At 52.3% G+C, this 23,224-nt stretch overlaps 1 protein-coding gene across 2 annotated transcripts in view; it reads right to left on the reverse strand.

The window, feature by feature from the left end:
• The window catches only part of LOC146829470 (synaptotagmin-like protein 2), a 704,022-nt gene that overhangs the window by 289,097 nt on the left and 391,701 nt on the right, over window positions 1–23,224 (reverse strand). For both annotated transcript variants that reach the window (XM_085608155.1, XM_085608153.1), the window contains exon 4: window positions 9,287–9,401. In XM_085608155.1, the coding sequence (XP_085464281.1) occupies window positions 9,287–9,401 (115 nt within the window). The remainder of the gene's footprint in view (window positions 1–9,286; window positions 9,402–23,224) is intronic.

Below are 23,224 nucleotides of genomic sequence, written 5' to 3' on the forward strand. Positions count from 1 at the left end.
TTTTATCTTTCCACCCTCTGTTTAGTTCCAGTTTCGTTTTGTTTTCGTTTTGTTTATTTAGTCGGGCCACTCCTGCGGTATTACTTTTCCTAATGGTCCCCCATGACATATGCACCTAGCGTAGTGCAGCCGTTTTCTCGTCTGTTAGTGGGCAGTGCTGTATGTGTTATCTGCGGTCTTGTTAACTGCCGTTGTTTCTGCCTCGCAGGTCCTCGCTCTCCCCTCCCGCGCTTGCAATTACGGCCGCTATTTGCAGTGCTCTGTGTCTCCCTCGAGTCGCCGATAACTGCTGGAGCTTGTAGGTGTTGGCGGGTGGGCTAAGCACACCGCTTAGCGATGTTTCGATGTTCCGCTCACCTGTCTGATTGCCGAATTTAATGTCCGCTCAACATTCTGTGGATGACTGGGGCGCCGCCATTTTGCACTTGCTTCCTCCTTTCTCTGTCTCCGCAGCGTATGTGTGGTTTTCTCGCATCAGCGGCCACCGGAGGGACTCGCACAGCAAACACCTTTTTACCCGGGCTATTCAGACGTTCAAATCTTCGATCGCTGCAACTTCTGCTTCATTTGCTCGCTGTCGATTTTTGGTTTGTTTCTCCGATACGGCGGAGCGACAGGATCAGGCAGCCATTAGCTCTGCCGTCCAAGCCACGCCCCTCAGCACACAAATAGTATTAAAGTGAAAAAACAACACAAGAACAATCCCAGCACCAATTTAGAAAAACTAGATCACTTTTAATAAATAATCTGAGACAAAAATCAGTGGACCTGGAGATATTAAATTTGTCTTTTTAACAGATCTGTTTTATTTTCGTAAGGGTACCTTAGAAAGGGTCTATGTATACACAGCTTACGGCCCACAACCCTACATAGGGCCGGCTGCGATATTTAGGGGAGGCATGGGAGACTTCAGTAGCAGACATCTATGCAAGAATTACACAGCAAGTCGCATACAACCCTCGGAGGGCCGGCCGCGTGTTGCCAGAGGCAGAGCATTAGACTGCAATGTGGGGGAACTTCAAGACCCATTCTCAACGTATGTATTATCTTAACTAAGAGAAGATAAGAAAGAGGGCAAAGAGCCTGTAAGAGGGAACAGAGGAAGACCAACAGAAGCTAAGTAGGTGAGAGGGAGCTGTGACAGGGGGGCAATGGGGGATAGAGCGGGACACGGGGATAGAATCGCATTGCGTGAAGTTCCAAGTAATGGGGGGCAAGGCGGTTGCAAGAAGGGAGAAGCTGGCGGGCTGGGGGGGGCAAAGGGGAACAATAGCATTCACCTATCGGGTCAGCATCCGAGGCATACACCGTGTAGAACAAGGGGCAGGGCTAGTGTGGTTATAGAGTTAGTCTGTCAGGGTCAGGTGGGAGCACAGCATCTTCGAAGACGCGTAGAGCCTGGAGTTTCGGGGGCAGAAGACGCGCATGTTCCATTCTACCGAGGTAGTGAACCAACGGTTGCCATATTTTGGTGAATCGGGTGTTCTCGGAACTGAGGGCGTGCAGTAAAGAGTTCCATAGTCATTGTGTGCCACAGGCACGTGAACCAGATAGCAGTGGGGGGGTCTCTGCCTTTTTCCAATAGAGAGCGATGAGCTGTTTAGCGGCCCCTAGCATGTGGAGGGTGATATGCCAATCACTGCGGGTGAGCGCGTGTAAGTTATCAGGCTTGAGGCCTAGAAAGATTGTGGCAGTGGATTCAGGCAGGGGGGAAGCCAAGTACCCCTTTAATATGACTAAGTACCTCCTTCCAGAACAGGATCAAGAGCGGACAGGTCCACCAAATATGAATAAAGTCTCCCGAGGCGCACGAGCATCTCCAACACAGCGGGGAGGAAGTGGTGAACATCCTATGCAATCGAGAGGGTGTGTAGTACCACTGCGTCATAATCTTGTATGCCGTTTCCCGTTGTGATATACTGCGATATGCCTTCGGTATGTTCAGCCACAGCCGGCTCCACTGGGCGGGCGTAATTTCAGCGGGAGACGCCGACTGCCACTGGCGTTGGTATGGGTGAGTGGTTACCCGCAGGGGGTACTGCAGGATCTGATACGTCCGAGAGATGAGTCCCCTCGAGTCGTCGCAGGAGCGCACCAAGCGTACAAAGGGAGTGAATGGTCGGGTAGCTGCCTGCAGCATATCAGGCGTGGACAGCTAGTGTCGAAGCTGCATGTACTGGAACCTGGTCCCCTCTGGGAGTCGGAACTCCTCTTTGCATTGAGCAAAGGTTTTAAATGTGTGCCCCGCAAACAGATCTCGGATCGTTCTACAGCCACCTTCCAGCCATTTAGAGAACGCCTGCGGGTTGAGGGCCGGCGGAACGAACGACTTGCCTGCGATGGGAGTGTGGGGGGAGGGGAAGGTTGTGAGCCCCTTGGGAACGGCTACCTTGTCCCAGATGTCCAGCACCGTCTTGGTGGGCACGGCGATGTAGACGCAACGAGAGCGCACAGTCCGGTAGAGCCCGGAAAGGTCCCGAATGGTTCACCCGGTGACCGCCCTGTCCATATGGAACCAGACCTTTTCGCTCTCTCTCGCTATCCACTCAGAGACGAAACGAAGATGGGAGGCCCAATAGTATTCTAGCAGGTTAGGGCACGCAAGCCCACCCCTGTCCCATGGGAGCAGTTTTGTTGGAGAATCGTGGTCTGTGCCCGCCCCAGATGAAGTCAGTGAGGTCGCGCTGAAGACTTTGGATCTGGCGCTGTGGGATGGGGGTAGGTAGACATTGGAATAGGTATAAAAATTTTGGGAGCACAGACATTTTGATGGCGTTTAGGCGGCCCAGCCAGGAGAGGGTAAGGGAATTCCAGCCCCTCAGGTCTTCCAGAACTGATCTTCTACATTACCACCAGTTTGTTTGGGACCATGTGGCAAGGGTAGGGGTCAGCTGGAGGCCCGGATAGCGAATGGAGCTAGTAGCCCATAGCCCACTGGTAGGGGACGAGAGATTGCAGGGCCGGTATCTCCTCCTCAGGGATCATAAGATTCAGGGCCCAGGACTTCTCATGGATAATTGTGAGGCCAGAGGCCAATTTAAAGGACTGCAGCAGAGAGAGAAGTGCCGGAAGGGAAGTGTGCGGACGAGATAGCGTGAGGATAAGGTCGTCGGCAAAGAGAGCCACTTTGTGCTGTTGACCTGCAAGGGGGATGCCGTGTACATCTGTCGCCTGCCGAATCATCACGGCCAAAGGCTCCACTACTAGGGAAAACAACAGGGGAGATAGAGGGCAACCCTGTTGCGTGCCTCGTCGTATGGAGATGGGGTATGTGAGTTGACCATTGACTCGCACTCGGGCCTGTGGAGAAAGATAAGGGGCCACGATCCTGGCTATCATGGCCTGACCTAGCCCAATCTTGTTCAGTACAGCTTGCAGGAAGGTCCAGTCCACTCGGTCGAACGCCTTTTCCGCGTCGAGCGACAAAAGACACGCCGGTATGTTCCAATGTTGAGATTTCCCTACGAGATGAGCAATTCTACGCACGTTGTCCGCACCCTGGCGGTGCCGGATAAAGCCGACTTGGTCTGGCTCTATAAGTCCAGGCAGGTGTGGGTCAAGGCGCTTGGCCAATATTTTAGTGAATATCTTGAGGTCTGTGTTCAAAAGGGCTATAGAACAAAATGAAGAACATAGGGTGGGATCTTTACCAGGCTTTGGGATGAGGGCAATTTCCACCAGTCCCATAGAGGGTGACAGCCCTCCGTGTCAGAGAAGGAGTTAAACAGTCGTAGGAGGTAGGGTTGGAGCTGTGGCAATAACAGGTGATAAAGGGCCAGGGGGAGGCCATCCGGGCCTGGCGATTTCCCGAGGGGTAAGTCCTTCAAAGTGCTTGCGAGCTCCTCTTGAATGCGGGGTTCCTCCATCTGCTGAGCATGATATGGACTGATTGGGGTCCAGGAGCAGTTGTCTAGGATATCTTGTACCCGGCCCGGGGGCGGTTCATCCACGGTGTAGAGCGCTGAGAAATATGCGTGAAAGACTTCACATTTAGCTTTCTCTGTGGTGGCTCTCATGCTATTGTCGATCTGGACATTGGCTATGTGTGCTTTAGCAACACGCACTCGTAGGCGTCGAGCCAATACCGTGCCCACCTTGTCGCCCCCTTCGAAGTAGCGTTGTTTCAATGTTAAGAGGGCTCTTTCAGCCTTGTTAGTCCGAAGGGAGCGGAGTTGCCCTCGAAGGTTCACAAGCTGATGTTTGCATGCAAGCGAGGGGCGCCCCTGATCCTGTCTCTCCAGGTCCTTGATGTCTTTGGAAAGGTTATTTTCCAGGAGGCGTGCCCGCGCGATTGCAAGCGATGTGATATGACCGCGGCTCGTGGCCTTGAATGCATCTCACACTACCGGAAAGGGGGTTTTGGGGATGTAATTGGCTGCGAAGTAGGAGCCAATGGCTGTTCTCAGACTTGCCACATCAACTGGGTCCCGTAGTTTGTGCAGTGGCAAGCGCCAGCTTGGGGTCCGAGGGGCACAAGCAGACAGGTCTTGCAGGAGGAGTTCAAGATGAGCGTGGTCGGCTACAGAGATGGCCGACATAGATGCCGAGAGTGAGTCGCTGATCAAGGCGTGGGAAATAAAAATATAATCAATGCACGAGTAGGAGCGGTGCACATGTGAGTAGTATGAATATTTGCGCATGTCAGGAGAGTGGTAACCCCAGGAGTCCAGTAGGCCAAGAGCCGATATTTGCCTCCGAAGAGCCGAGGACATAGCTCCTGTCCCATGGAAGGAGGCATCACTGCGATCCATTGTAGTATCCCACACCATATTAAAATCCCCCCCTATGATTAGCGAGGGGTCTGCCTGTGGGGCATGCTCCCGCAAGATCGCCCGGAGATAGGAATCTTGTGCCTGGTTGGGCACGTAGATACTACACAGTGTGAAGAGGCGGTGTCCAATCGGGACCCCAGCCCTGATAAAGCGGCCATCTTGGCTACGGAATACCCTAGATTTCCCCTGATCTACAAATTATCGCCACTCCAGCCGTTTTAGTGGGGGTTGCAGCCCAGAATTGAAGAAGATATCTAGGATGGGCCATATGAGGGATATCAGCTTTTAGAAGATGGGTCTCCTGGAGGAGGATGATGTCTGGGTTTTGTTGTAAGAGGTAGCGCCATATTTGGTGTCGCTTGTTGGGGGAATTAAGACCCTTAACATCGAGGGACAGGATCTTCAGAGGAGGGGCGACAGCCATGGTTTTGTCAAAGCCTCAAGTAGTCAGTCATGCCACTGTAGGGAGCTGGGTGGGGCACTAGGGACGGAGGGCAGATAAGCTGCGGTCCAGTCGAAGGGGAAAGGTCGCCGTGAGGGGAACCCCCGCCCACCATGGAGAGGGTTGCAGAGAAGGAAGAAGAAGAAAGGGGAGAGAGAAGAGATAAAGACATCCAAAGAATATATAACCAACATTGGCCGAGATATTAAATGTTAAAGGTTTAGATAAAAGTAGCACCAAAAAGTGCAAAGCGTACAATGAGGATGCCTGGTTGTGTTGGAATTGGACAAAGTCACAAGTTCAGGGTGACCCTGAAGGAGCGCAGGTTGGGCACAGGACCAAGTGTGGCCCGCTGAGAGTGGTACCTTATGTCCTTGGTGCGAGGTCGGCATGGCATTGCTTTGAGAGGCTTTGCATCGTCTGGCATCGGTTCTGATGAGCTGGCGGCTGTGAGCCGAGGCTTTGTGTGGCTTGGCATTGCTTACCATTGGTTCCAATGAAACTTTGTAACTGTGGGGCAAGGCATTGAGGAGCTTCAAGACACTTTACACCAGGAGGAGGTCTCTTTGATGCCAGCCAAGGGTCCAGCACCTGGGGAGGCACCTCTTGAGAATCCGGAACTCCCTCCAGTAAATGCCATCAGATCACAGGCAGGTCAAATTGCAGGTACAGGCAGGATCAGTGTAGCAAGTCAACTGGGCAGTTGCAGGGAGGCCGCTGGAGCTTATTTTGTTCCTGTAGCTCGAACATGAGGTCAGTCAGCTGACCCTTGGAGTCACTCTGATTGTCCTGGTTCAAGGAGAAAGCCGTCACTCCTTCAATCAGCATGGGAGGTCTCAAGCAGCAGGGCAGGCCTCTGAAGAACAAGGCAGGCCTCAAACAGCAGAACCATCCTCTAGTAGAAGCAGAAAAGTACTCTGATAAACAAGGGTCAAACAACAGGGTAGTCCTCTGAAGTACAAGGCAGTCCTTCTGGAGTCTTCCATAAGTCCAGGAGTGTACTGAAGAGTTGGTCCGAGGGTCCAATATTTTTATACCTGGGGCTAGCCTTTGAAGTGAGAGAAACTTCTAGAATCGCCTCCACATCTGGAATGTCCTTCCTTTCTTCCTTCCTAGGCTCCAAGAGGTCTAGGGTGACAATGGACTGGTGTCAAGTTCTTTGCGAGTGTGCTGAGGCAACCCATTTGAAAATGTAAGTAGGGCCCAACCTGCTGACATCGAGTCCCACTTTGTCTCACTGTCTGGGAGGAATACACAGAAGCCAACTACACCCAGTCATGTGACCCATGTAACACACTACAGGCACTAAGGTCCCTATTACGATGGTAGTTGGTGAGCCTCCGACCGCTCATCGGAAACTTACCGACCGACATCGTAGGTTTAAAGTCTGACCGCCTAATTACAATGTAGGCAGTCAGAGTTTAAACCGACAGGTCGGACTGACTGGCTTCCGATGGGCTCAAGGGCCAGTCGAAGGCCGTACGTAATCCCTATGGATGGGTTTTCCCTTGTGGGGATTATGATGTCTGTTCCCAACAGGCTTTTCATGTTGGGCTTTCCGACATAAAAAGCGAGTTTGGGGGCCCCTAGCAGGGTTCCCATGCCTCAGAGGCCTCTGGGTTGGGGGCACCTATGGCACCCCCTGTTAATCCCTTCACCGCAGTGCAGGGATTAACTAAAACTCCCATTTCCCGGTGGCCGGTTTCCAACCACAGCACAAGCTCCCTCAAAGAAATGGGGGCGTGCAACAGCACAACCACAGCACAAGCTCCCTTAAAGAAATGGGAGCTTGCGACCCCACCATGTGCAGTCGCATCGTAATTGCGGTGTCGGGAACTCCAACCAGAGGTCGGTCGGTCCTGAGACGTCGGTCGGTCCCGAGACTGCGGCAATGTCGGTCGAAGGCAACTCCGACCGACATCGTAAAGAGCCCCTAAATGATTAGGGAAAAGAAAATGCCAACTTTATAAAAGTGGTACTAGCAGAACTGTGACATAAAATCCAACTTTAACATTAAAGAGGGTTTTAAATTACAATTAAATTGAGTGCAAACATGGCATTCCTACCTGCTCCCAATCAAAAGCTATCACTTATTAAACGTAATTAGTTACCCAAAGATAATCCTAGGAGGGGTAGACCTTGAAGTACTGAAAAACAAGTTTGTGAGTTTTTCACTCCCAGGACATGCAAAACTTAAAAGTACAAGTCCAACTTTTTTAGTACATTATACAATGCCCTATGGTCTCTCTAGGGCCCACCTTAGGGGTGACATATGTATTAAAAAGGAAGGTTCAGGCTTGGCACAAAGATTATTTTGCCAGGTCAATTTGGCAGTTTAAAACTATCCACAGGGTGCAATGCTAGGTCTGTTTTAAAGGGCTACTTAAGTGGGTGGCATGATAAGTGCTGCAGACCTACTAGTAGCATTTAATTTACAGGCCTGGGTACATGTTGTACCACTTTTTACTTATAAGCAAATTAAGTGTGCCAACCAAGTGTGGGACAATTTTACCATGTTTCAAGGAGTCAGCACAAGCACTATAGCAGTGGTTTGCAATGGTAAAGTGCACAGAGTCCTAAAGCCAACAAGTACAAATGTAACCAATTGGGAGGTAAGTAGGCAAAATGTTCGGGGGCAGACTACCCTAAGGGCTGTCTGGTCTAACAATGACTGATTACATTTCAAGACTCAAAGTTAAGCAATAGCAATTGTTACCATTACCCAACTTAAATGTACGGACATAAGGATTCAAGAATACATCTAATCTGCATGTGTGGAACAAGTTTTAATTGTATTATATCTCTGTGATGTGTGTTGTATTATTACTGAGGTACTTTGTGTCTGTGTAGTATCTTGCATTCTTCTCGATGCTGTCCTTTCTTTGTGTCCTCTACTTTGCTGCTCAGCCAGTCTCTGTGATGTCATGGAATGTTGCCTCCGTGTATGTTCAAGTGTATCTGTCAGTTTGTGGCACAACTTTAGAGGAGAACCATGTAAGTAGTGACACAACAATATGTTCCTACTGGTGTAGGCATTAAATACTCAGTATTCTTAAAAGTTCTCTGTAAACCTACGGATTTTAGCTGTAAATTAATAATTTAGCCACATTTTTCGAAAGAGTATTCTTGAAAGAGAAGCCTTATGGAGAATGCTGGATTCACTCAATATGCTCACTGACTCCTTACAATATGCAGTGGTATCAAGACACTTTTGAGGGTTACTTATAGCTTGCAAAAAAGTCCTAAACAAACGAGACGAATGAATAGGAAGAACTGACTCTAAATTATTTAGTACCAACACTAAGATACCATCTACTCACGGTATACCCCTGCTAAGTACTCTAATTGACCAGCCAATGAGATGTTCAAAGTCTGCAAAGATGCTATGCTTCTTATTTGGAAGAACTTCAACATGATTTACGAGGCCTCAAACGATCCACATAAATTGGCACTACTTGGGTAGACCGGTTCAAACATAATCTCTTCTGGATTAATCCATGTAAGGTAGTGTAGTGAATTAGTAGTTATGTTTGATTTCTTGGGTACTGGTGTGCCTCATCCTTAAGAAACAACCAACCATATTGTCACATCCATGAAATTTACATGGGCTGTGCCCAACCAATTCCAAACAATAATGGGGCAAGTCCAGCAGTTCTGTCATACGCCATTATAACAGAGTCAACCTCAAGTAGGCAACCCAAAAGGGTGTGAGGATGTCACTTCCCTTGGGCACACTAGCAATCTGGAAAATGTGCGTAATGCCAGAGGGTAGTCCTCATTCTCCCGTATGCACAAAAATCTCACATAGAAAACTGTTGCAAATTTATGAAAAGATCAAACAATGAAAAATATACAAATAAACCTGTCAAAAGAAACAGATCTTTAAAAGCTTCATCAAGAAATGAAAGCTAAATGTGACGACCAAGCAGACATTTCTGCTGTCAGTATTAGTGGTGAAGTGGTGGCTTAGGGTTGGAAAGAGGCCTTATCTGCCATGAAATACTTTGAGTGTCTGAGTGGGCTAGAGTTGGACTGTGTAACCTCAAGCAGAGTTATCCCCCCAGTGTGTTACCTGTCCTCCTCCAGGTGGCTGATGGACTCAGTGAGTAAATCCATGCTCTGGTCACTGGGTGGCGAGGAGCCTGGATGATGGCCTTCACTCTCATGTCCATCCCTACAAGTGTCGCCTGGAGAAACAGAGAAAGGAGCACATTTCATTAGAATTACATTCCAAACTCTTTTGAAATTTCTATAAAGAAGTTAACTCAAATATATCACACTCTTATGTGCATTGAATTACATTGAAAGCACACAGTCCCTCATCACGAAATCCCGGTTACTTCCTTACCCCGGAATGTCTGTCACCAGGGGTCTCAGTAATTCTGGGGGCGGGGAAGTATAGGGATTACAAGATTTTGGTGAATAGCATGGTGGAATGGACCACGATTGCTGTTAGCAGGGCTGTCAGTAATTCTAGGGGTGGGGAAATAATGGGGATTACAAGATTTTGGTGAATAACATGCCAGAATGAGTCTTTCTGTGCTCATTCCCTCATGTTTACTTAGTACTTTCATCAACAGGTTTCGGCTAATTTTTTTGTGAACATCCAAAACTTATATTTCTGAAAGGCCTGATAACTTCTGTTTATGGCCACCCATAGTGAGGGCCATTATAGGTAAATATGCCTCTAAATAGTAAAGCCACCTTGTTAGACCTGGCACCATTGGCATGGGCCTCCCTTCCATTTTTTGCTATTGCCTCATATGTTTTTGCTGGTTTTAGATGCTTTGGGCACTGTGCCGCTGCTAATCAGTGCCACAGTGCAAGTGCTCCCTATTGTAAATTGATCTATGGATTAGTGACTCCACGATTGGCTTGTTTGGTTTACTTGTCAGACCCTAGTACAGTGCACTGCGTGTGCCCAGGGCTGGTAAATCAAATACTGCTGGTGGACTTGCAGCACTTGTTGTGCCACCCACAGAAGCAGCTTGTAAAGTGTGTCTCAGGCCTGCTATTGCAGAGCCTGTGTGCAGTCTGTGGCTGCCATGTTGACTGGGCAAGTGCACCCACTTGCCAGTCCCTAAACCTTCCCTTTTATTCATATCAGACACCTCTAAGGTAGTCTCATGGGCATGGTGCATTGTAAGTACAAGGTCGGACATGCCCTGGTGTGTGTGGCATGTCCTAATATTGAATTACAACCATTTTCGTTTTTCACTATTGCAAGGCTACCTGTTCCCCATAGGCCAGAATGGACAGTTTGATTATAACACCTTATAATCCCAACTGGCCCAGGGAACATGGTAGAAATTCGAGTTTAGTATGCCTGAACTCAGAATGATAAAATACATCTTTTAGTGAAGTTGGTTTTAACATTCTGTGTTTGAAAATACCCCTTTTAGAAAGTAGCTATTTTCTTACCTAACTATCCAAGCCTGCCTCTGCTAGGTTGTGTATTCCATGTCTGGAGTTTGAGTGACAGGGGCTGTGGGATTGCAGGAGACAGGGTGAGTCAGCACAGGGCTGAATAGAGCTATCTGCATGTAAAGTGGTGGGAGGAGTTGCACCTGGGACCTGAATAGGGCTGTGCCTGCCTTCCACAATGCTGGCTCCACCTCCTGTGGTGCATCTGATATCCCTGGCCCACACTGTCAAAGGAAAGAAGGAGTCCTGTAAACAAAGTGCTCCAAGACTGACCAGAACAGGTTTGGACTAGGCAAAGGCCTCTCTGCCTTCAGAGAACAAAGAGAATATGAGTATAAATACTGGGGCCCAGACCCCAAGACTTTAGATCACTTCTGGGAAACAAGAAGAACCTTTGCTGATTAGAGGAACCAGAGAGAGAGACTGCAGGAGGAGACTATCTCTATGCTGTGTGCTGTTTGAGGATTGGCCTGCAGTGGTTACCTGATTGACAAAGAAAGGAGATAGGACTTTGTGCTACTTTCATCAACTTGTAAGAAGATCTCCAAGGGCTTGAACTAGAGCTTGCCTCCTGCTTGAAGTCTCAGGGATACAAGACTTAACCAACCAGCTCCCCTGAGTTTGCTTGCGGGGGATCTGAAGTGCCTGCTGTTGAGCTAGGCCTTCTGGGAGACTGCGTGTCGCTGGGAGCTAGAAGCCCGACTCAAGACTAAGAAGCGTGTCGCCGCCGCAGCAGCTGTCATCGCATTGCTGAGGAAGCGTGACGTCGCTGCCGCTGTCGCCATCGCTTCACCGAAGCGCCTCGCATCACCGAAGAGAGTCGCCGTCAGAGCAGACGCCGTCACATCACCACAGAAGCCTGTCGCAGGGCCTGTTGCGGCTCAAGAAGATTCACCGATTCGCCACACGGCCGTCAGGTGTGCACGCATCAACCCTTCGTTGTCGCAACATCAAGAAGACACCAGTTTTGTTCATTGCACCGGGTCGTCATCACTTCCCAGCGTTGCTAGTCGCATTGCCACAGAAGCGCAGTAAGAAACTGACGCATCACCTCCCCACGCGGTGAAGAACCGACGCATCACCTCCTCTTCGGTAAGGAACCGACGCATCACCGTCCCCTATGCAGCAGGAGGGAACAGACGCATCACCTCCCCTGAAGCAAGGAACCGACGCATCACCGTTCTTGCGTGTAAGGAACCGACCCTTCATCTTCCCTGCAACTCTTTTGTTTTTTATCGCGGTACGCATCCAAAGGTACATTGAACGCTAAGTTTCGCATTTACCATCTAAAGAGAACTAAGCCATTTCTACCATTTTTGAGTAGAGTATTGTGGATTTTTGTCGTTTGTGGTCTTATGATAAGTCTATATAAATAATACTTATTTTTATACTACAACCTGTGTGGTGTTCCTTTGCAGTGTTGTCATTATATTACTGTATGTGTTCACAAATGCTTTACACACTGCCTCTAAGATAAGCCTGTTTGCTTGTGCCAAGCTACCAAGGGGGTGGTGAGCAGGGGTTATTTTAGGAGTGTACCCCCTTACCCTGACCAGACGCAAGGGCACCTATTTGGTCAAAGGTACCTACCTCTGCCAACTAGAGACCCCCAAATCTAACACACCTACACTGTGTAACTCTGCTGTATGAAACAAATGGCAAAGTTCTTTAATGCATATTCCTGTATACGATGTTCTACAAAGATCCATTACAGGATCTAGTCGATCCCTATCCAATATAATTCATCACTAAACAATACACTATCCTCATCCAGCTTGGCTGGCCCCATCCAATATATGACTTGCGCTATATTATATGAAACACAAAAAGCAATGCCAACAGATCACTTTGACCTGAGACGCCCTCTTTGCTCAAAACAGCACTCCTATATTGGAGACGGGCATTGCAATATACCAAACGATCTGCCTCTCATTCACCTAATGCCCCACTACTTGGAATACCCACTACAACAGGACTGATTACAAGATGAAGAATTTTACAATGGGCAAAAGAGGGAGTGACAACAGTAGGTACCCGATTTGTGGATGGCATATTGGCTGACAATGATAATTTTATCCACAGCCAGGGTGTTCCCCTACACTATTTGTGGTACACGCTACCATAGTTCATTATTGTTAGACCCGGCCTCATGGCATGGCCATCCCTGTCCCCGCACCACATATCCTGACCCATGCACCTCATGCAGCCCCCGAGCACACGGCCTAGTTGATCCTTCCCACCAGAACACACACACACCCGACCCCGACTTCCCCGTCCGTGGCCTTCCTCCTTTCGGCCACACCGCGCCCGCGTGCCCACTTCATGCACCATGATGGCCGCCCGGCCCCAGGGCGACCCTGGCCTAGAGGCGCCGCTCCGGATGGAGGACATCGCGCTCCCATTGGGATGAGAGAGGGAGGAGCAGTTTCCTTCGCACCTCTGAGCTCCCCTGGGAAGGTGGGTTTCGATCGGCCATCCGGCCTCCCCGAGGGCTGGCTCCACGCCTGCTGGGTGTCTGGGGCTCCTCCCGACCCGGCCCTGAAAGGATCAAAAGACAATGGCAGGAAACCCTGACAAGCGACCCCCAGGTGACAAGACCCCTGCCTGCACGGACTCCGGACATCAAAGAGGGGTCGACCTATAACAAGGGGTGCTCTGGGACTATCCGGCAGATTCGCCTTTGGAAACACCTGAGCCCTGCTGAGTGACTCGCGGCTCCCTGAAGATCGTAAGACCTCCGAACTTGTGCTTGAGCCCTGATGAGTGACTCGCGGCTCCCTGAAGATTGTAAGACCTCCGAACTTGTGCTTGAGCCCTGCTGAGTGACTCGCGGCTCCCTGAAGATCGTAAGACCTCCGAACTTGTGCTTGAGTCCTGCTGAGTGACTCGCGGCTCCCCGAAAGATCGTAAGACCTCCGAACTTGTGCTTGAGCCCTGCTGATTGACTCGCGGCTCCCACAGACTCTCCTGGTCTCGCCGGACCCCGACGACGACAAGCGTATCCCCCAGCTCGAGGATTGTGAGCTGTGCGCCGGGTACGCCCCTGCATTTGATCCATATCCCCAAAGACTGTCCCGCTACCTCCTACCCTCCCCCGAGACTCTGTGAGCCGTGCTTTACTTGTATATATTTGCCTTGCTGATCATAAAGATCCTACGACTCCGATTTGATAAAGATTTGTTCTTAAGAACTCACGGTGTGGCGTCTCTTTGTCGTGTGGTGCCGAGTGTACGATCCTAGATACGAGATTCCTCCCCTGAGGAGTCTCCCGCCAGTGCCCGGCTACGATACCTCGAGGGTTGGTCTCAGGATAGTCAGGGCCCCCTCCGGGCTCCTCTGAGGTCGCCTTCTAACATTGGTGGCAGCGGTGGGATTCGGGCCCATAATCTAGAGATCGTACCGTGAACGGCTGACGCACTACCGACAAAGATGGCAGAAGGAAACGCCATAAGTCTCACAGAAAACGACACCAGTACCGTGTTCCAGGCGGAACAACTGGAAGAATACACGCACAGAGAACTGAAGCAATTCTGCAAAGAACTAAAAATCGCTACCACTGGTCTCAACACCAAAGAAGATATGCAGAAGGCACTGAAAGCTTGGGTGGATTCTGGAGCCCCCCGCCCTGAAGGAGCGGTGGAACTCCACGACGAAGCTGGACATTCCCAAGGAGAACGCAGCAGCAACCAGGTGCGAAGCCTCATACCAGACGGGGGCCTATCCCCGGAGGAACTCGCAGACAGAGAGAGAAGTCGCCATCACGAACTCGAATTGGCCAAACTTAAAATCGAGGGCGAGTTGAAATTAGCCGAGAAAAAGCTAGCAGTGGAACAGATGCGAGTACAAGGAGAACTAGAAGAGAAGAAACTCCAACGGGAACACGAAGGAAGGAGACTTCAACTGGAACACGAACGCAGCTTGAAGGAAATCGAGCTAAAAGCAAAAAGCGAAGAAGCGCGGCCTCAGGGAAACCGAGAGGCGGCCTCCCCGGCGGAGCAGAAGGTCCACATTCCCAAGGATGTGGTCAAAGAATATTACAAAAACGATGACATCCAACAGTGGTTCAGGGCATACGAGGTCGCCATGACCTCCCATCGGGTTCCGCAGAAGGATTGGGGGGCCGGGTTGTGGGGACCATTTCTGAGCGAAGGGAGAGACACCCTGCTCGACCTACCCACCTCCATGCAGACCTCCTACAAACACATGAAAGAGGCCCTCCTCACAAGGTACGGCCTCACCCCGGAGATGTACCGCCAGCGGTTCCGGGACTGCAGGAAGATCCCGGGCACCACCTGGGTGGAGTATGTAAACTTCTTCAGCCGTGCATTCGATGGGTGGATCAAGGGCAGCAAGGTAACCACCCTAGAAGAACTAACCGACCTCATGTTGTGGGAACACCTGGCTGCGAACTGCTTTGTGGAACTACGCCAGCATCTGCTCGACAGCAAGCTCACGGATCCGAGAAAGCTGGCTGTCGAGGCGGATCGCTGGACCAACACCCGGGTCTCCCGGGGCCCCATAGGAGAGTACCCCCGAGCCAGTCAGGGACCACCCCGCCAGAGAGGGGGGGGGAACCAGGGAGGGCAGAGGGAGTCCCAGTCCAGTCCCCCGAAAACCCAACCTCCGCCTTTCCCGGCGCCCCCACCAGCTGTATCCGGCCCACCCGTGAGGCGGGGGCACCGGGTGACCATCACTTGTTTCCGTTGTCAGAAGCCCGGGCATTACGCCAACGACCCTGAATGCCCCATGGCCCCACACATCACCCCGACAGCACCCCCCGCTAGACAGATAGCCAATGTAGCACTGGGGGAGGAGGTTGAGGAGACCGTAGAGTGGGAACCCGCCGCCATGGCCCTAGTATCATTGGGAGATAGAGAAATGGTCCCTGGAAGCCTCCTGCCCTCCAACACGAAGAAATATGGGCAGCTCGTAACAATCAATGGCCACCAAGTAGAGGCCCTTCGTGACACCGGGGCCAGCATCACCGGTGTCCTCAGTCATTTAGTCAACGAAGACCAGGTCCTCCCCAACGTCTTTTGCCCGGTAATTTCCGCTGACAATACGGAAAGTCTGTGTAAGGTAGCCCTGGTGCCTTTTGAATGGGGAGGGGTGGTCGGTAAACTGAAAGTCGCGTGAGAACCTCCCAGCCAGTCGACTGTCTCCTGGGGAACGACCTGGAAAGTTCCCCCTGGAAACAAGTCGAGCGCAAGACCCACCTAGGGATGATGGGTCTCCCTGAGTGGGTGTGCGCCACCACCCAATCTATGACAGCCCGACTGACCCCCCTTGGGGAAGTCGAAGACGCCCCGACCACAGAAGACGGGATGGTCCCCTCCGAGGGTCCCCACATCCCCCCACAAGGAGGGTCGGTCGTCAGCGACGAACCCCCACCTTCCGACTCCGCACAGGTCACCGAGTTAGGCGATCTGCCCGAGTTGGCCCAGTGGTGCCACGAGGGGGGCCCCTCCCGAGAAGAGTTCTGCCGGGAGCAAGCTACCTGTCCTTCTCTGGTCGGGCCCCGGCAACAAGCAGAGGCCCAGGCCGCGGGCGACCAAACTGGAACGCACCGGGTGTATTGGGAAAATGACCTTTTGTACAGCGAGCAGAAGTCGGTGGAGCTAGGATCCGCCCGGGTGCTGGTGGTACCCCTACGCTTCCGAGACCTCCTCCTGGGCTTGGCCCACGACGTCCCCCTCGCAGGCCACTTGGGCCAGGACAAAACCTACAGTCGCCTCGTGACTCACTTCTACTGGCCCAGAATGAAAGCGGATGTAGAAGCCCACTGCAAGTCCTGTCCCACGTTCCAGGCTAGTGGGAAGAGAGGAGGAAAGCGCAAGGCTCCCCTCCAACCCTTCCCTGTCGTCAGTACCCCTTTTGAACGGGTCGGGATCGACATCGTGGGGCCCCTGGACCCCCCAACCTTCCAAGGTCACCGCTTTATCCTCGTCCTGGTGGATCATGCCACCTGATACCCTGAGGCCATACCCCTGCGCACCGTCACAGCCCCCGTGGTGGGCCAGGCGTTGATGGGAATCTTTTCCCGTATGGGTTTCCCCCGCGAGGTCGTGAGCGATCGCGGCACGAACTTCATCTCCAAATACATGACGTCCCTGTGGCAACAATGTGGAGTGTCCTATAAGTTCACCACCCCGTACCACCCCCAAGGGAATGGCCTGGTAGAGCGGTTTAAACGGACTCTCTGAAGGGGATGATCGCGGGCCTGGAAGAGCCCCTCCGGCGTAAGTGGGACGTCCTGCTCCCCTGCCTCCTGTTCGCCTACCGGGAAGTCCCCCAGAAATCCTTGGGGTTCAGCCCGTTTGAATTACTCTATGGGCACCCCGTCCGGGGGCCCCTCAGCCTGGTCAAGGAAGGGTGGGAGGCGGCGCCCCGAAACACCCCACGAGATGTGTTCCGATACGTCCTGACCCTCCGGAACCAGACTAGGAAGTTCCGAGAGCTGGCCGAGGCCAACCTGGAGGCGAGCCAGGAAGAGATGAAGCGCTGGTACGACCAGAACGCCACTCTGGTCGAGTTCCAGCCGGGCCAGCAGGTATGGGTCATGGCCCCCGTGAAACCTTGTGCCCTCCAGGATAAATGGACCGGGCCCTTCAAAGTGATTGAGCGGAAGAGCCAGGTCACGTACTTGGTGGACGTCCGGTCCCCACGGGACCCCCTCCGGGTCCTTCACGTGAACCGCCTCAAGCCTCACTTTGTGCGGACGGAACTGAGCCTCCTGCTGGCTACCAATGACGGGGCCGAAGAGGAGTCGGATCCCCTCCCTGATCTCCTGTGTACCAAAGAGAAGGATGGCTCCGTAGAGGGAGTGAACCTCTCCCCCTCCCTCACTTCCCAGCAACGTGAGGATTGCCGCCAGCTCCTAGGGCAGTTTTCCGACCTATTCTCTCTGGTCCCCCAAGTCACCGACTGGTGTGTCCATGACGTGGACACCGGAGACAGCCCACCGGTGAAACACCGAGCCTACCGAGTCCCTGATCGGGTCCGGTCCTGCATTCAAGCCGAGGTCTCGAAGATGTTGACCTTGGGAGTGATCGAACCCTCAGACAGTCCCTGGGCCAGCCCCGTGGTCCTGGTCCCGAAAGCAGCTGCCCCCGGTGTCGACCCAGAACTCCGCTTCTGCGTGGACTACCGGGGACTCAATGCAGTCACCCGAGCCGATGCCCACCCCATTCCCCGAGCCGACGAGCTCATTGACCGACTCGGGGCTGCTCGGTTCCTCAGCACATTCGATCTCACCTGCGGCTACTGGCAAATTGCGCTCACAGGAGGAGCCAAGGAGCGGTCTGCCTTCTCCACCCTGGATGGGCACTATCGCTTTCGCGTGATGCCCTTCGGGATGAAAAATGCCCCGGCCACCTTCCAGCGACTGGTAAATAGAGTCCTGGCCGGGCTGGAAAAGTTCAGCGCTGCCTATCTAGACGATATCGCGGTTTTCAGTTCCGAATGGAGTGAGCACCTCCAGCACCTCCGGAGGGTGCTAACCGCCCTGCGCCAGGCAGGCCTCACCGTGAAAGCCAGCAAATGCCAGATTGGGCAAGGTTCGGTAGTCTACCTGGGGCACCAGGTCGGAAGCGGCCAGGTCGCCCCTCTACAGCCCAAGATCGACACCATCCTAGCCTGGGAACCACCCACTTCCCAAACGGAGGTCCAAGCCTTTCTGGGCCTCACGGGCTACTACCGGAGATTCATCCGGGGGTACGGCAGCCTGGTCGGTCCCCTCACGGAACTCACGTCCAAGAAACAACCCAAGAAAGTGCAGTGGACCTCTGCCTGCCACGAGGCGTTCAATGCCCTGAAAGCGGCCATGTGCACTGCCCCCCATCCTCCAGGCCCCCGACTACTCCAAGGAGTTTGTGGTACAAACGGACGCCTCCGAGCATGGCATTGGGGCCGTCCTGTCCCAGGTGAATGACCAAGGCCTAGACCAGCCCGTAGCCTTCCTCAGCCGAAGGCTGTTGCCCAGAGAACAGAGATGGAGCACCATCGAGCGCGAGGCGTTCGCCGTAGTCTGGGCCCTCAAGAAGTTACGCCCCTATCTGTTCGGCACCCATTTCAAAGTCCAAACCGACCATCGCCCCTTGCGGTGGCTCATGCAGATGCGAGGAGAAAACCCAAAACTACTGCGGTGGTCAATCTCCCTCCAGGGGATGGATTTCACCGTGGAACATCGCCCTGGTACTGACCACGCCAACGCCGATGGCCTCTCCCGGTTCTTCCGCCTCAGCGAAGAGAACCCCCAAGAAGATGGGTAGTTCTCTCCGGCTTTCAGCTGGGGAGGACGCATGTTAGACCCGGCCTCATGGCATGGCCATCCCTGTCCCCGCACCACATATCCTGACCCATGCACCTCATGCAGCCCCCGAGCACACGGCCTAGCTGATCCTTCCCACCAGAACACACACACACCCGACCCGGACTTCCCCGTCCGTGGCCTTCCTCCTTTCGGCCACACCGGGCCCGCGTGCCCACTTCATGCACCATGATGGCCGCCCGGCCCCAGCGCGACCCTGGCCTAGAGGCGCCACTCCGGCTGGAGGACATCGCGCTCCCATTGGGATGAGAGAGGGAGGAGCAGTTTCCATCGCACCTCTGAGCTCCCCTGGGAAGGTGGGTTTCGATCGGCCATCCGGCCTCCCCGAGGGCTGGCTCCACGCCTGCTGGGTGTCTGGGGCTCCTCCCGACCCGGCCCTGAAAGGATCAAAAGACAATGGCAGGAAACCCCGACAAGCGACCCCCAGGTGACAAGACCCCTGCCTGCACGGACTCCGGACATCAAAGAGGGGTCGACCTATAACAAGGGGTGCTCTGGGACTATCCGGCAGATTCGCCTTTGGAAACACCTGAGCCCTGCTGAGTGACTCGCGGCTCCCTGAAGATCGTAAGACCTCCGAACTTGTGCTTGAGCCCTGCTGAGTGACTCGCGGCTCCCTGAAGATCGTAAGAACTCCGAACTTGTGCTTGAGCCCTGCTGAGTGACTCGCGGCTCCCTGAAGATCGTAAGACCTCCGAACTTGTGCTTGAGCCCTGCTGAGTGACTCGCGGCTCCCCGAAAGATCGTAAGACCTCCGAACTTGTGCTTGAGCCCTGCTGAGTGACTCGCGGCTCCCACAGACTCTCCTGGTCCCGCTGGACCCCGACGACGACAAGCGTATCCCCCAGCTTGAGGATTGTGAGCTGTGCGCCGGGTACACCCCTGCATTTGATCCATATCCCCAAAGACTGTCCCGCTACCTCCTACCCTCCCCCGAGACTCTGTGAGCCGTGCTCTACTTGTATATATTTGCCTTGCTGATCATAAAGACCCTACGACTCCGATTTGATAAAGATTTGTTCTTAAGAACTCACGGTGTGGCGTCTCTTTGTCGTGTGGTGCCGAGTGTACGATCCTAGATACGAGATTCCTCCCCTGAGGCGTCTCCCGCCAGTGCCCGGCTACGATACCTCGAGGGTTGGTCTCAGTATAGTCAGGGCCCCCTCCGGGCTCCTCTGAGGTCGCCTTCTAACAATTATGTTAAGAAACATTGGTCCCCGAATGGGAACGAAACCTCCACACAAGGACTAGTGCATGCAGTTCACTTGATGGGTGAAGGACGTCACCTAACCCGCTGGTTGTACAGAGGCGCCAGAACATATGCTGGGACCTCACTGGAGCCCCTCCGGGAAAAGTGGGATCTCGGCAGAGGCATAACAGATAAAGAATGGGTGCCTGGTCTGGAGTTCCCTAAAAAAGTGTCCCAGAATGCTAAATTTAAGTCTATCCAATACATGATTCTACATAGGGCATACCTTACCCCCACACCGCCTCAACTGTATATACCTGAATGCACAACTCTGCTGCCCTAGGTGTAAGACGGTGGATTCTGATATACTCCACATGTTATGGGAATGCCCATGTTTGAGGGGATTCTGGTCACTGATAGGGGGCGTACTCCAGGACGTGACTGGCACCTCTATCTGGGCACGGCATATAGCTGCATACTAGGGAACGAAAAATCTGAGAATACAATGCAAATTTGCAGATATGGCTGTCCTCATTGCGAAATGGGCCATCACAATGAGGTGGAAATCAGCTTTCCCCCCTCCGTTACACACCTGGCACACAGATATGGTCCGATGGGGTAGGGCAGAAAGTGCCATCATCAGAAGGGAGGAATTACGTGGGGTTAGCAAAATCCCCATTTCCATGGAGTGGGACCAGATGTTGGAATCACTGAAGGCTACAGACATGGCGGAATCTTCTTGGCTGTAGTGAGTGCCGCCTTCTCCTCTAAAGGTCACCGAGACCACACAGTGTCGTCCCCCTATACAATACAATACAATACAACACTCTTCAATGCGCAACTCCTAAATAAGTAGATTAGTTCAGAAGTGATAGCCCAAAGGGGAATCTGTACAACTGTACCCTAAGACGAAGAGTAAGGAGTGAGCCCATTAGGGGGTGGGATAATGGGGAGTTGGGGAAGTTTATCGTGTTTCAGGCTGTATTGCTTTATTACAGAGTTATTACGAAGGTGTATAGGCACAACATTTATAGGACTGGAATTAATTGCATATACAAAAATAGATTGATTTTAACAAATATAATGGGGAAAATTAGTACGATACTGACCATGTTAAAAGAAGAACAACTGTGTATTATGGAATCACTTCTGATATGTAACACAAAGACATAATAGCTTGTATTGCTTATTTGAACAAAATCAATAAAATTATGTTTAAAAAAAAAAACAGATCACTTTGACTCCAGTCATTGCGAATCCCAGAAACGAAAATGGTGCCCAGATTCCAAAACCTCGATGGAGACTGGACTAACGATACTAAAGAGCTCTAGTAAAGCATCTAAGATGTGTCAGAGAGAACCACATATACTCGGCTACGGTTAATAGTTTTCATTGATATTCTGACATGCTGTGCCATATGAATACCTTACCGAGATCTGAAGTTTGTTAATAGATGGACGTTGTCAATTTCCTACATTGTTGACAATTTTTTCACTTTGATATGATTGATAATTCTTTTTCTTTAATTGTTAAAACATGCCAGTAGAGATTTTGAGGTGCACTCTACTCCCATTTCCTCTCAAAATCTTCCGGCCCATCCTAACCAGACCTAAAATAAGTGAAAACAAATGGACAATACTGTTCGTTCTGTCCAGGTGCGGGCCGACTCTGGAACTATCCTGGTGGATTCGCGCGGCACTGCACCACGCTAGGGCGGTCCTGTCCATTGGTGAACTGATGTCCCACGCTAGCAGTAGCACAATCCTAGAGTTTGCACAGCAGCTGTTCTTCACTAGCACAATCCTGGAGTCTGTGCAGCAGCCGTCTCACACTAGCACAATCCTGGAGTTTACACAGCAGCTGTCACTCACTAGCCCCATCCAGGAGTTTGCACAGCAGCTGTCCCACACTAGTACAATCCTGGAGTTTGAGCTGCAGCTGTCCCTCACTAGCACAATCCTGGAGTCTGCGCAGCAGCTGTCTCACACTAGCACAATCCTGGAGTTCGCGCAGCAGTCGTCTCACACTAGCACAATCATCTCACAGTAGCACAATCCTGGAGTATGTGCAGCAGTCGTCTCACACTAGCACAATCCTGGAGTCTGTGCAGCAGCCGTCTCACACTCGCTCAATCCTGGAGTCTGTGCAGCAGCTGTCCCTCACTAGCACAATCCTGGAGTTTGCGCAGCAGCTGTCCTTCACTAGCACAATCCTGGAGTCTGTGCAGCAGCTGTCCCTCACTAGCACAATCCTGGAGTTTGCACAGCAGCTGTCCTTCACTAGCACAATCCTGGAGTGTGCGCAGCAGCTGTCCCACACTGGCACAATCCTGGAGTCTGCGCAGCAGCTGTCCCACACTGGCACAATCCTGGAGTTTGTGCAGCAGCTGTCCCACACTGGCACAATCCTGGAGTCTGTGCAGCAACTGTCCCTCACTAGCACAATCCTGGAGTCTGCGCAGCAGCTGTCCCACACTGGCACAATCCTGGAGTTTGTGCAGCAGCTGTCCCACACTGGCACAATCCTGGAGTCTGTGCAGCAACTGTCCCTCACTAGCACAATCCTGGAGTCTGCGCAGCAGCTGTCCCACACTGGCACAATCCTGGAGTCTGTGCAGCAGCTGTCGAACACTGGCACAATCCTGGAGTATGTGCAGCAACTGTCCCTCACTAGCACAATCCTGGAGTTTACACAGCAGCTGTCACTCACTAGCACCATCCAGGAGTTTGCACAGCAGCTGTCCCACACTAGTACAATCCTGGAGTTTGAGCTGCAGATGTCCCTTACTAGCACCATCTTGGAGTCTGCGCAGCAGCTGTCCCTCAGTAGCATAATCCTGGAGTTTGCGCAGAAGCTGTCCCTCACTAGCACAATCCTGGTGTTTGAGCAGCAGTTGTCCCTCACTAGCACAATCCTGGAGTCTGCGCAGCAGCTGTCCCTCACTAGCACAATCCTGGAGTTTGAGCAACAGCAGTCCCTCACTAGCACAATCCTGGAGTATGTGCAGCAGCTGTCCCTCACTAGCATAATCCTGGAGTTTGAGCAGCAGCTGCCCCCCACTAGCACAA

This window comes from Triturus cristatus, chromosome 5_2, assembly GCF_964204655.1.
Source record: "Triturus cristatus chromosome 5_2, aTriCri1.1, whole genome shotgun sequence".
Classification (NCBI taxonomy): Eukaryota; Metazoa; Chordata; class Amphibia; order Caudata; family Salamandridae; genus Triturus; species Triturus cristatus.